The sequence below is a fragment of the Camellia sinensis genome, chromosome 7 (genome assembly GCF_055761805.1).
Source record: "Camellia sinensis isolate YWXY chromosome 7, ASM5576180v1, whole genome shotgun sequence".
NCBI lineage: Eukaryota > Viridiplantae > Streptophyta > Magnoliopsida > Ericales > Theaceae > Camellia > Camellia sinensis.
Genome location: NC_138967.1, coordinates 188,827,060 through 188,841,379, shown reverse-complemented (window position 1 = coordinate 188,841,379; position 14,320 = coordinate 188,827,060). Strand labels below are relative to the sequence as shown.

The window sequence follows — 14,320 nt, the reverse complement described above, 5'->3', positions numbered from 1 at the left end:
TTATTTTATTTTATTTTTATTTATAGCAATTGGCACCTGTTATCTAAAAATATATATATATATATATATATCTATTTTTTATATTTTTAAAATATAGAAAATATTTTTTTGAGACCAAAATCACAAATTATTTGGACATTTATTTAGAATTAATAAAAAAAATTGAAATAAAAATTAAATTTTCACCGTAATTTTGAAAAAAAAAATTTAAACAAAACAACTAATAAAAAATTTTAACCAAATATACAATCAAAAGTAATTTTAAAGCACTAGCTGGATATTTTTCTTCACAAATAATAATATTTTTTTTAATACTTTAAATAAAAAAATATTCTCAGAATTTTTAAAAGAATTTAAATTTAAATTTTATTTTTTTCAACAATTATTTTTTTAAATTGAATTGTAAAAAGAGTTTAATTATGAGTTTAGAATATAATTTTTAATAGGGTTTTAAATTATGTATTTGGTTATGAGTTATAAGTTTTCAAAACTCATAATCAAATAATTTTTTACAAATTCAACACTCATTTCAAAAATTCAACATTCAATTCAAAATTCAATTCAAAACTCTTTTCAAAACTCATAACAAAAAATTTTATTTTTTCAAATCATAATTTCAATACTTACAAACTCAAAATATAACTTTACACTCAAATTATAATTCTAAATACAAACCAAACACCACCGTATATTTTAATCAGTGGAAATAGATATTTTAGACTTTTTTTTGTACACTTACATTAAGTTTAATTATTAAAATATTTTTTTTTATCAATTTTAATTAATAAAAATAAACAAATAATTTTGATTAAAAAATTTAAAATGAAGATTTATATTGAAAAATTCAAGATTTATTTTTTTGGGTAAATTACAAATACACTCCTTGAGGTTTGCTTAAAATACAAATTGTCTTATATGGTTTGACAAATTACAAATACCCCCTTATTATAATTTTTTATTTAACAAAGATAACTAAAAAAATGAAATTCATAATTGTTCTCCTATACAATAATGAAATTACCTAATCATTAACAGGGATTTTTTTTAAGATCCCTTATATTAAAATTTATAACATAAAGGACGTTAAATATTTTCATAATGTCTAAGGTTTCTTAACATCGATCTAGAAAAAATTCGATCCAGATAATTTCTTTGGACGAATTTTCTCTGGACTTCACAAAGAAATTATGATTTATAGAGAATTTCTCTTGTTGAATTTTCTCTGGACTCCATAGAGAAATTCTGGTTCGCAGAGAATTTCTCTTATCGAATTTTCGCTGGACTTCATAGAGAAATTCTAGTTCACAAGGCTTCATTATTATTAAGAATTCCTCTGGACTATAATTTTGAATTGTTGAAAATTTCTTTGGACTATAAATCTGTAATTTATTGCAAAGTGCACTCACAAGGCTTCATTATTATTCAGAAGCAAAAGGGAAACAATAATTATAAGCAAACTAGAGAATTTGAGAAATATGAGGAATAAAGTTGAAAGATAAGAGAGAATTGTAATTTTCTACGGTTTGATCAATTTTCTCTAGTTGAGTCAAACACAATTTTCTCTGTCTTGAATAATTTTCTTTGTGATGTTAGAATCCTGTGACAAGAGGGGACAAAAGAGAAATTTTCAAGTGCATTTTGTTGAGTGATAGAAGTTAGAATCCTGTTGTTGAAGTAGGATCAGTATTAGTTGTGAGGCATTTTTAAAAGATTGTGAATTTGATTGTCATAGTGTTGGGATTTACCTTCACAATTGGTACTAGTTTTCGAGTTGTAGGTTGCAAAAATTTGAACTTAGAAATTTTTTAATTTTCTATGGGTTTGGAAAGTCCAGAATTTCTCAATTTCATAGATTTATAGTCTAGAAAAATTCAGATTTTTGCTTCTGAACAATTCACAATTCATCAAATACAAATAAGTCATTAATTTACACGAATATAAAATTTCCCATTTAAATCTAAATACACAAAACATATTTAAACATGTTTTTATATACAAATTTGTATGCTAAAATGCAAAATTAAAACCCAGGGTAGCAAAAGCAATTAGAAAAAGAACTGTGTGACCTAGGTTACTTCTGCAGATGAGACCCAAATGATAACAACAGCAATAATTAGGAATAAACCAACAGCTGAAGAAGAGAGAAGAAGAGACAATGATGGAGATGGCGACGATGATTGCGATCTAAGGCGATCATGGCGGTGGCGATCTAAGGAGATGGTGGAGACGGCGGCAAAAGTGAGAAGCCGAAGATTTGAGAAGAGGAAGAGAGAGATAGATCTAGGGAATGAGAGAGAGAGAAAGATCTAGGGTTTTGAACTGGTAGATGAAGATAAATCTGGTAGAGATCGACAAGAGAGAGAAAGAGAGAGAAGAGCAGCGGGAGAGAGATAAAGAGCGTGAGATATATCAAATTTCTCTGTGATAGATGAGTGTGGGGTTTAGGGACCTTAAACATCAAAAAATAATATTGTGATTTTTTTTATTATTAAAAATGTGAAAAGAACCTTAGACTGGTTTTTCAATTATTAATTTAAATATATTTTTAACATCATTAAAAATTGTTAATTGCTCGATAATTTATTAATAAAAGTAACGATTTGTTATGAAATTAGAAATCTCAAGGGGTGGAATGTAATTTTCAAAACCAAAGAGGACGATTCGTATTTTAATCAAACCTCAATGGTATTTGTAATTTAGCCTATTTATTTTTTATTATAAAGTTTCAATTAATTTTTTAATTATATTTTTGGTGAAATTACAAATATCTCTTTCTAAAAATTACATCTACCTCTTAAAGTTTAATTTCATAACAAATGACATCTTTTATTAATAAATCATTAAATTAATTAATAATTTTTAATGATATTATATCATAAATTTATAATTTAGGTAATTTTATTATTTTACAAAAAACGGTTAGAAATTTTATTTTTTTAATTAATTTTGCTGAACAAAAAAGTTCAAAGGAGGATATTTATAATTTTTTAAACTATAAGAGGACAATTCGTATTTCGAAGAAATTTTGTTTGCAATTTTACTTATAATTGTTGTATGTGTAAGATTTTTGTTAAAAAAGATTAAAAATAAGAGTTAGAGTTCTAAAAAATTTTATTAAATTTTTTATTAAATGTTGAGACCCACCTACATTTCCCATTTGATAAAAAATTTTAATAAAACTTTTGGGTCTAGCATTTTTGTAAAAATAAACAGGGAAATTGCAAGATCACACTGTTGCTTACCGCCATTTTTGTTTCTCGAGAGCTGCCATAAAACATCGAATCGAATGCTCGAAGATCACGTTCCCAATTCCCAACCTAACAACTCTCTCTCTCTTTCTCTCTCTCTCTGAATTCACACATTTATACAAATCTCTATATCTTACAAGGTCGAAGCACAAATATATGGAGGAAGTCGACGAAACAGAAGCTGTACCTCAGGTCGATTTCCGAATATTTCCTTCAATTGTATATATATGTTTTTCACTCTCTGATTTTACTCTAGTTCAAAATATAATCCACATTATATACCTAGATCATCTCGGTGCAATAAAATCCGAATTCAGAATTCAATTCGGAGCAGTTTTTTCAGTTTTACAAAAAAAATCTCACATGCAGTCACTGGATTACTATTTGAATCTAGCTTACGCGATTTGCTTATTGTTTGTTTGGTTGCTGAGAAAATGTAGGAAAATAAATGGAAGATAATGGCGATTCCTCTGGTTCTTGTAGCTCTCTGGTATTATTACATGAATGAAAGAATAAGTGAAGGGGAAAAAAAAAAATTAACTTAGGCTAGCCGTTACAGGTCCTAATTAACAAATTGTTTAATTTTTAAAATTTCTACGTTTCTATGTTTCCTAACTTTCTCAGCATCTGTGGACTAGATTACTTGACCTCGAAGCTCTTAGAATTGATATGCATATTTAGGTCAAGTTTGGCTAAACTAAAAAAGGGCACTTATTTCATCTTTTTTGGGTCACATCAATCAACATCTTCTTTCTACTTTTTCTACATATAATACAAGAAAAGTCAAAAAGTGCACTTATTTAGTCTTTCCAAACTTTGCCTAAGTCCGATTGGTACCACAATTTTGGCCCCGAGACTCACAAGAAAAAGAAGAAAAAAAAAAAACAGGCGCTGCACTTTGGGAACACTAAAATAAGGCACTTTTTTTTAATTTTTTTTTAAAAAAAAATATTATTATTATTATTATTTTAAATTTTCCGGTTCACCTTGTGTAGACGAATCTAAAATGTAAAAAATAAAAAAGCCAAAAAAGTTTACTATTTTTAGCTTATTTTTGTCTTGACTTTTTATGAATTTTTAAAAAATTTCAGTTTGTCTCATTGAGTAGAATCTAGAAGACATCACTAGTATTATTGTACATTTATAGCTTCGAATCCTACAATATCTTCAAAAAAATTTAGTTTGTATTTGAAGTAATGTAGCTTGTGTTTAAGTCATAATTGGGAGCTCCACATGTAATTGGCTTCCAGAACCAACCCAAGCTGCTATTGTGCGTGCACTAGCACTCATCTTAATGTAACTTTTAATTTATTTTATTTGTCTATTTATTTTGAATTGCAGAATCTGTAATAATCATTGTCAAGTCTAAGTTCTATGTTATCTTTTCGAGTTTACAGTCTGTAACATAACAAATGTTTTGCGTATATAACTTGCAACCATCTTTTAGACATAATTTATAGTTTGGTTTTTTATTCAGGTCTACATGGCTTGCATTGTGCATGGTCATCGGTAAGTTTCTTTTCCCATTGTTGCATGTTTACGTGTCTAAATTAATGTTGGAAAAGAACAAGTTTAAAATAGTACTAGTTGATAATGAGACGAGGATGTATGAAAATTTGTATTCTATTTGATATTAATCTAAAAATGTAAATTCAGAATTGATATGCAATTTCATACAAATAACTATGCCTGAAATGCCAATAATCATCTAACGAAACCAAATAAAGAAACAATGTTCAGGTGTGGAGATTACAGTAATGCTATCTAGTTCTCTCTCCCCTAAGCATTAGATACTCATATGGGTGTCTCATGGTTTATCATTACACATTGGTCAAGTCTAAGTACCAAAAAGATGAGAGGAAAAAAAAAAGTTGTTACTTTTACAAGCCTGTTGCCAACTCTGCTAATACTACTGAAAAGACAATATAGTTGTTTGTAAGACGTAGGCTATATTTTGTATTTCCTACTTAAATTTACCTGGGGTTTCATATTATTAGATAATTTTGGCTTGAATAATTTTTCTTGCCAGAATTGGAGTTTCTTATTATGATTCAAGTGTTCGCCAACTCTATGTGCTGGAAGTTTGGGAAGATGGTAGCGTGGATTTTCCTCTAATTGATATGTGTATGAGTTTTTGTCTCTTTGTTATTTCATATGGTGTTGCCAATTTGGCGTTGTGTTTATTAAGACCTGAAGTGGAGGACTCTGGTTTGGTTTCATAGAGTTAAATTACTTTTCCTTTCCCTACATATCATATTTTCACAGCCATTTCTTTGGGATCATTTAGTTCTTTCTGCATATTTATTTTCATGTATCTTATTCAATAAATGTGACTTGATCTGGTTCAGTAAAATTTCAAGCCAAGCCCCTGATCATTTACACAAGCACTAAAAGTGAGGAGTCCTTTTTGACCGCTTTACAGCGAAATGGTATGCTGCTTGTATCTGGTTGACTTATTAAACTATCAGCTTGTTGGGGGATTGTTTACTCTCTGAAGTGATGCAGATGGGACATGTGAGGCTTCTCTGAAGCTTGTGAAAAGTTCAATATTTAGCTATGAGCAAGCATGGCACAGGTATGGAATTGTAAGCAAAATGTTGTACCCACCTTTTCTTTTCTGTTTTATGTTTAGGCTTTGTGTAAGTTGAATGCGTCTTAGAGTTTCATCAAATATCTGAACAAAGTATTATTTGACTGTTTTATTTAAGGTTATGATCACATAATATTCTTAGCAGGCTTGACTGAGAGATCTAACATGTCACTTTCCCTAAACTATCAGCTATTTTTTCTACAGTTTCCATTTATACAAGATTCTTTACTTACTATCATGAAACTAGCTAGTTCTGGCAAGATTTCTGATAGACCAAGAACCAATTGCCCCTTCAAATCATAGATGGTGAAGGTCTGTCATAAAATTTTAGTGGATATGGGCATAGCATCTTTCTGCACATAGATTAAATCCATTGTGGTGGGTTCATGGATCTATATAACATGAGTGTTTTGTTCAATGGAAGAGTTTAGGTTGGTTCTGTATTTTTGTCATGCTGCTTCAAAGCACCATATTAGTTTATGTCCATTCATGGTATTGTTGACACTGCATTGAGATGGTTAAAAATGTCACACATGAAATCAATTTTGGTATATACACACCCAGATATTTATGTAAGATGCTTTCTCCCCTATCTGTGTCCCCACCCCCAAAAATTCCCTTTCCTTTCTTATTATTCTGCTTTTTCTTAAATTGACAGATTGATATACCTTCGAGTAACAGGGATGGATGATGGGTTAAGCATCAAGGAGAGAATTTGTTTTGTACGTTAAAAACTTGCTCATCTAACTTTTGAGTAATGATGCTATGTATTTCATAGAACTTTCAAAATTGTGTAGTTATGTTCAAATCATGATTGTGTGATAAAAAGGCTTGGTGTTATACTTTCTGTCTGCGATGCCTTTAGGAAACTAAATAACTCCACGCGTATGGTAGAGCTATGCTCATAGTGAGAACAGTTGCAGGAGAAATCATCATGTGCTTTTACATGCATCATGCTTCAGAGAGTGATATGTTATATGTCAATTGTGGCTCTATCTCTCACTCTCTTTGATGTTTAACTACATTGCCGGTGTTATAATCTATTTCAATTTCAGTTTGATAGTTAATGTAAGCCCATGGTTGTGGCTCACTGGACACGCTTTTTTTTTTTTTAAATTTATTTACTGTGGCCTTCAAGTTCTCTTCTTTAGTCTTCACCCGAGAAAATAATAACTAATTCAATAACATTAGATTTGTTAGAATTTACCATCACCTACCACCAATTTACCATCACCTACCACCACCTACTCCTCACCTACTACACTCACCCTCTCCTATATAATGAGCCACTCACCATTTGTAATATTAATACAATCAATCAATAATACATTTCTCTATTTCTTTTTATACATTGCATTTTTTACATGGTATCAGAGCAGGTTTAGAATCTAATAATTTGCTTCACCGGCGGGCGGCAACCTCGTCTTGACCGCCCGCCGGACCTCTACACGTACCTTCACTCCGCTGCCAGAAAGTCATAGCTGAACTCTTCTCTGCCTCACACATATTTGTTCATCAATGGCGACATCGAGCCACCATCTTCTCCTCCTGTGGTGTCCGCTCTGCTGGTTTCAGTCTCACTCCTCTCCAACCTCGTCTTGACCGCCCGCCGGACCTCTACACGTACCTTCACTCCGCTGCCAGAAAGTCATAGCTGAACTCTTCTCTGCCTCACACATATTTGTTCATCAATGGCGACATCGAGCCACCATCTTCTCCTCCTGTGGTGTCCGCTCTGCTGGTTTCAGTCTCACTCCTCTCCAGCGCATAAAATTGATTTGGGGTCTTTCTCAAATCTTCCAAATCATACCTCTTCAATTTATCTGTTTCTCTATCTGAGAAAAAGAATGGAACTGGAGTTGCCCCAGGAACAGGGGTATAAAGCACTGCAACAGTGTCTTCCTCTTTCCTCCTCATCCTCATATTCACCCTCCTCATCAGCAGTAGCATCCTGGTACTGCTGGTACTCAGACACAAGATCGTTCATGTTGCTCTCAGCCTCCGTGAACTCCATTTCATCCATTCCTTCCCCTGTATACCAATGCAAGAAAGCCTTCCTCCTGAACATAGCAGTGAACTGCTCACTCACTCTCCTGAACATTTCCTGAATGGAGGTTGAATTCTCGATAAAGGTAGATGCCATGGAAAGACCCCTAGGTGGAATGTCACATACACTCTCCTCTCTCTCTCTCTTTCAAGTTGTTAGACCACTTTGCTGTTTTTTTTTTTAATCAATCCCTCAGCATTGATAAACTCTACTTACAAGTTATTATTTGCTGTTTTTTTTTTAATCCAAGTGGTCTTACAATTCCAGCTAACACACACCTCTCTCCCACCCACGTGATTTCCCACTTTTCTTTTCTTTACAAGGGCCACACACACACACAACCCACTTTTATTTTATTATCTACTTCACATACCCACCATGCTCCCTTTCTTTTTCTTTTTTATTATCCCCCCATTCTTCCAAATCCATGTGCTCACTGACAGAACAAAATTAAAAAAAAAAAAAAAAAAAAAAAAAAAAAAAAAAAAACAAACAAACAAACAAACAAACATAATCATCACTTCCACCACATCTTTCCCATACCCACTATTTTTTAAAACCCATCTTTTCCCCTACCCCATATATATATATATATATATATCTCTTTTTTTATTATTTTCTTTTATTTTATTGTTTTTGTTTTGTAAAGAGGGGCACACGTCAAATCAAACATACAACACAAAAAAAAAAAAAAAAACAAAAAAAAAAAAACACACAATTTCCAAATTTGCCCAACACTCATATTTTATTCATATCAGGGGCTCACCCCGATCACCATTTTACATCAAAAAAAAAAAAAAAAAAAAAAACAACAACAACAACAACCACAGCAAACAAAACAATTTGTTTTCTTTTCTGCAGCCGGCCACCAACCGACCTCACTTCTTCGCCTATTCCGCCGGTCTTTTCTTCTTGCCTCCGTCCTGGGCGGCCCTTGCCGGTGTTGCCTCCGTATTTCCCACTCCACTGGGCATGATCACTACTCCCTGCTCCTCCACTGCAGCATATGGCGGACCTCCAAAACGGAACATCACGGTGGCCTTCCGCTTCAGCTCCTTGTTTTCTGCCTTTAGCACACTTATCTCTGCTCGCGCATCCTTATACATGCGTTGGAGCAGAGCCAGCTGGGAGTTTAACTGTTGCACTTCATTTGTCCTGCTCTGCAGCCGGTGCGACAAGTTTGTGACCGCCGTCATGGTTTCCACACATGACTTCAGAGTATACTGATTGGCCTCAATATCAGTTTGCACCGCCATTTTTTGCTCCACCGACCGCATCGGAAAGTTCAAAGGAACAAACCCAGAAGTGTTTAGTTGGGGTTCACTGGCCACCGCACCAGTTATTTCTCTTGTGGACTCGTTCAGTTCTGGAAAGAGCGTAAGCAGACCACGGGAAGAGGAGACCATGTTCTGGGTAGCTGGACGGGAAGAAGAGGCCATGTTATGGTTGCTGAGTGTTTCAGAGATGGGTTGGTTACAGAGTGTTTACAGAGTGTTACCAGTGTATCTCTCTCAGCCCACGAAGAGTTTTTCAGAGGTTTCAGACTAGTTTGATTTCCACATGTTCTCTCAGCCTCCGCCTTCATTTATATAGCACATGACGAAGAGGCCGACACGCGCACTGTCGATCACGTGCATCGCCGCGTGTCTGGCGCGCCTTTTGATGGCACGTCTTTTTATGGATTGGGCACGCCTTTTGATGGCACGCCTTTTTATGGATTGGGCACGCCTTTGGATGGCACGCCTTTTGAAAGATTGGACACACCTTTTGAGGGTGCGACTTTTTAAGGGTCCGACAAGACTCAGTAAACTGTCCCGACATTGATTCCGGTTAGTTTCTACAAGGGTCCGACAAGACTCTGTAAACTGTCCCGACATTGATTCCGGTTAGCTCCTTCAAGGGTCCAACAAGACTCTGTAAACTGTCCCGACATTGATTCCGGTTAGTTTCTACAAGGGTCCAGCAAGACTCTGTAAACTGTCACAACAACTGTCACAACATTGTCTGCTACAACGGTCCGACATGACCCCATAAACTGTCTTCTACATCGGTCTGACACCGCCATCCAGTGTCCTCTACACCGTTATGACACGACCATACAGTGTCTCCTATCCTTTTTTATTTTTATGTATTTTCTTGTTTTGTTCCTCTCTTCAAACTCAAGTTGGTTAATTTCTATCCTCCTTGAGTTTGCGAGGGGCTGTTAGAATTTACCATCACCTACCACCACCTACTCCTCACCTACTACACTCACCCTCTCCTATATAATGAGCCACTCACCATTTGTAATATTAATACAATCAATCAATAATACATTTCTCTATTTCTTTTTATACATTGCATTTTTTACAAGATTCTTGTTCTTTATCCGTGTTTCTCTCTTCACTTCCTTTATTTTTTTTGGGGTGATATTGACCCAAAATTTCTGGACGTGATAAGATAACCTTTAATTCAGTATAGATTTGTTTTCCCTGATATCTATTTAAAGCATCTTTTGCTTTGTCTGCAGCTGAGTTCTATGATGGACATCAGAAGTGATGTCCAAGTTCGTGTGAGTGGAGGGCTTCTGGCCATATTGGAGAATGAAAGGATCGTAGATACAATTGAACAAAAAGAATGTGGGAGTGCATCAATTACAATCGACTCTGTTACGGAGATTTCTCTGTATCTTCCTACATGTCTTTCATTCTAAAATCTCCAAGTTAAATAAGTCTATAAATTCAGGCCCTTTAATATATGTAAGACTTTACAAAAAAAATCTAGAAACAAGTTTCTTAAAGTTGATGCGGCTGCTCATGAGGCATTGCAAATATTTCAAATAGACAAACATCCAAGCCATATGGGCATTGGCAGAGCAAAAGAAGGGTAAAGGCTGAAACAACTCTTGATGTTTTTGTTGATTACAAATGTTTGCTAATATTCTTGAACTGCAGGTTCTCTGTGTTTGGGATGATGAATAAGGTATGCAAAAGCCATTTGCTTTTCAACTCTGCAGTATCTTTTGGATTTGGAATAAATTAGTTGTGCTTATTTCAGTGTGTAACGCCAATGGGTAGACGTCTCTTGAGGTAAATTCAAATTGAGTAATTTACTGTTCTACTACTTCTAACCATTTTAACCCAAGACCCCTGGATGATGGTTTACTTTGCACTAGGAGCTGGTTCCTGAGGCCTGTACTAGATCTTGATGACCTTAATAGTCGTCTTAATGCTGTATCCTTTCATCCCCTCAAGATTACTTTAATGTTATCAGGACTAAATGACTAGTTTGAAATGCTAGAACATGACAGTTAACCTGAAAGCATTGTAAGATGAGGTTTGGCTGAAATCAAGCCCTGAGCATGAAATTTAGAAATCCACATTTCTAACTATTCCATAAAGGGTGATTACATAACTAAACATGAACTAAGAAATGGATTCCCCTGCATTTGAATTCTGTATCCTCAGTCTACCTTGCCAAAAATTCATATACTTTAACAGAATGAAGATATCATTCTTCCTTTGTTCTGAAGAACTGTTGGCTTCTTTACGGGAAACCCTGAAGTCGGTCAAGGATATCCCCCACATACTCAAGGTACACTAATATCTTATCTATGCTCTTTCTTCTATCTATATCCTACATTTGTATTATTTCCAAAATAAAGAATTTAAACTTTATTTTTCAATTAGTAACTGCAGACATGAATCAGTGGCTGGAAACTAAGCAATTTTTCACACTTTCAATATATTAACTATTTCTATCTGATTTAAAGGTTTGCAAAAGTACAAACCTTTAAATCAGTTTAATGACCTCACACAACCCCTTTTTTTGCTTTGCTGAAAAGAGTCATTTTTGAAATGGAGATTTTGCCTGAAATTTGTAGTTGTAGCACATTGCCACTAGTTATTTTGAACACTTCTTATTATTATGTGGTTCAAAATGATGGGCACAAAAAAAATTTCTATTATGTTTCTTTTATGAATCTGTATTTAATCAAATTCTAAAATTTATGAATCTTTTGCTTTTGCTTCTGGAAGAAATTCAACTCCCCAAGTTCTGCATGTACAACTGGCGATTGGACAGCTTTTCTGAAGGTAAAATTTCCACTTTCATGGTATTTGTTCCGTGGACAGTTGTTACAATAATCCATTTTACACTTTCTCTTATAGAGCATCTGTTCACTCCTACATGTGAACAAGATATTTGAAGTCGGCATTTCTGGAAGTCTTCGAGAGCAAATGAAATATTTGAATTTGGACATTGTTCAAAAGGTATGAAAACTATTAGTTCAACTAATTCTTTCTAAATTTGTGTGACATATACTCACAATCTCTTGTTCATGTGTTTAAATTTGTCACAGGCTGGATCATGCATTTCAACAGACTTGGCTTATGTACATGAATTGGTTAGTTTATCCACAGACCTTAATATTTCATTAGGCTACTTTGTATGTACTTTGCTAAGATTCCTCAAAGTTCCGAGATCAGGAAGTTCTGTCCTTCAATCTGGGGTTAGCCAATGACTTCAATAAGATGCCTGAAAATGTATCCCGCTCCGCTCTACTGGCCGCACACCTTCACGTGTGCTCAAAGTTCTGTTTGTGTCTGTCTAAAGGACTTTTAGACTAGTAACATTAGAACTCTTGCTTGAAACTAAACTTATGATATTTTATCCCTAATTATTTGTGAGAGCCTTATTCAAAGCTGTATGCTCGTTTAAAAGAAAAGGGGGAAAAAAAAAAAGCGCAAAAGAGAGGAAATTATTGTATTGGAGAAACTTGTAGATTGAGAACAATATATATATTTTTTTATTATTCTAGAACAAGGTCTGAAAATGACGAAATAAGGCTTGGTTGCCAGTGTAACCAATGACTATGTTGTTGATTTGGTTCAAATCTTTTCTTAACTTTCTTTAGTTCTGATGTAAACTAGTGGAGTGGCTAAGACAAACAAAAAGGGATGAATATTAGATGAAGCTAAATGATACATAAAGCCTTATATTTGTTATCTACATCTTGCCCTCCCCAGGCCCCACTTTAGCGGGGGCCTTGTGCACTGGGTCACCCTTTCTTATTTATTTTCTACATCTCTGTCACTTGTTTCAGCCTCCCAACCTTCCTTTCCTTTTTTCTGCCAAGATGTTAAACCTAACATCCCCACTCCACATCCCTTGCCCAAGTGGGAATCATTTAGTTGAAGCCATTGTTGCTGTTTTTTTTGCAATGCAAGAATTACAGGTGACCTTGCAAGTGCAGTTGAAAAGGGCTTTCAATGTGAAGTATTGCATTTCTGTAATCATTGATTCATTGATTTTATTAATCTCTTTGTTTTTTACTAGTTTCTTCTTTATTCATTTTTCTTTAATTGTCTACTTGCTTCTTTCTTTATTACGTTTTGAGTAATTTTCTTGTGTGCGTGTTTGTGTTGTGTTGTGTTGTGTAGGTGATTGGTGTTATTGATGCAAGTAGAAGTAAAGACAAGGGCTATGGGACAATAGTGAAAGAAGGGTTCTGTGACGAGGTAATACCTCCTTCCTATTGGTGATCTTATCTTATTTCATAAAATTAAAGCCTTTAGGCATTTTCTATAGTACTGTATTCTCTTATTTATTACAATTATAAACCAAACCAAACCAAGCCTAGCCTTAAGTCCCATAAAATGGGGTAGGATTATTTATTGCAATTATGAATTAGAAAATTTTAATTTGTTTACCTTGTGCCTTAGCCACCTACTCTATCCACTGCCTTCTTTATAAAATCTTCAAATAACAAGATTAGTAGTGAAATGATTGGGTTTGTTGTTATATAAAATTCATGAGTCATGATACAAGGTCCTTCGTATTCTTACTGCTAGTTTTCTTAATGTCTGCAACTATTCCTCTTCCCCGCCCCCCGCCCCCCCCCCCCCCCCCCCCCCCCCAACCCCACTTCTGACGAATCAGTCCACCATGTTGAATTGCAGTTGGATGAGCTGAGACAAATATATGAGGAATTGCCAGAATTTTTGGAAGAGGTGTTTGTTTTTATTTTCTTTTCAGACCAAATTCAGAAATGAATTTGATATGGAGTTCACATATTTTGATAACACAATTGCTTTACAGGTGTCATCATTGGAACTTGCTAGGCTTCCTATTATGTCTGGAGACAAGTTTCTTCCTTGTATTGCTTACCTACATCAAATAGGTTGGTCTCCGTTTCAATACCAATTTTAAAAATTATTAGATATTGAATGAATGATCCCATCTTCATATGGATTGCAGATTTCTTGATGAGGAACAGGTTCGATACATCCAACATTAGTTTCTTCTATTCTTTATTTTCTTTCATCCATTCACAGAGGTCTTCCAACTGTAAAAACTTGTGGCGCATGACCAAACAGGCAACATATAAGAGCAAAATAATAATAATAATAAAAACTATAGAAAGTAATCTTCTTTACATTAACTTGAAAATTTTAA

The 14,320-nt window shown here is 34.2% G+C and overlaps 1 protein-coding gene across 8 annotated transcripts in view; it reads left to right on the top strand.

Annotated features, from left to right (window-relative positions):
* The first annotated feature begins 3,172 nt into the window (after positions 1-3,172).
* The window catches only part of MSH5 (MUTS-homolog 5), a 38,483-nt gene continuing 27,335 nt past the window's right edge, over positions 3,173-14,320 (top strand). For 2 of the 8 annotated variants that reach the window (XR_014336601.1, XR_014336602.1), the window contains exons 1-18: positions 3,173-3,440; positions 4,726-4,757; positions 5,278-5,372; positions 5,597-5,677; positions 5,754-5,823; positions 6,497-6,560; positions 10,395-10,549; positions 10,649-10,750; positions 10,819-10,846; positions 10,922-10,953; positions 11,040-11,097; positions 11,372-11,458; positions 11,902-11,958; positions 12,034-12,135; positions 12,225-12,269; positions 13,306-13,383; positions 13,825-13,875; positions 13,964-14,045. Coding sequence is in view for 6 of the 8 variants with exons in the window: in XM_082880192.1 (XP_082736318.1) it covers positions 3,405-3,440; positions 4,726-4,757; positions 5,278-5,372; positions 5,597-5,677; positions 5,754-5,823; positions 6,497-6,560; positions 10,395-10,549; positions 10,649-10,750; positions 10,819-10,846; positions 10,922-10,953; positions 11,040-11,097; positions 11,372-11,458; positions 11,902-11,958; positions 12,034-12,135; positions 12,225-12,269; positions 13,306-13,383; positions 13,825-13,875; positions 13,964-14,045 (1,255 nt within the window). In the remaining 2 variants the exon portion in view is untranslated. The remainder of the gene's footprint in view (positions 3,441-4,725; positions 4,758-5,277; positions 5,373-5,596; positions 5,678-5,753; positions 5,824-6,496; positions 6,561-10,394; positions 10,550-10,648; positions 10,751-10,818; positions 10,847-10,921; positions 10,954-11,039; positions 11,098-11,371; positions 11,459-11,901; positions 11,959-12,033; positions 12,136-12,224; positions 12,270-13,305; positions 13,384-13,824; positions 13,876-13,963; positions 14,046-14,320) is intronic. The other 6 variants (XM_082880194.1, XM_082880193.1, XM_082880192.1 and 3 more) reach the window with 6 other exon arrangements.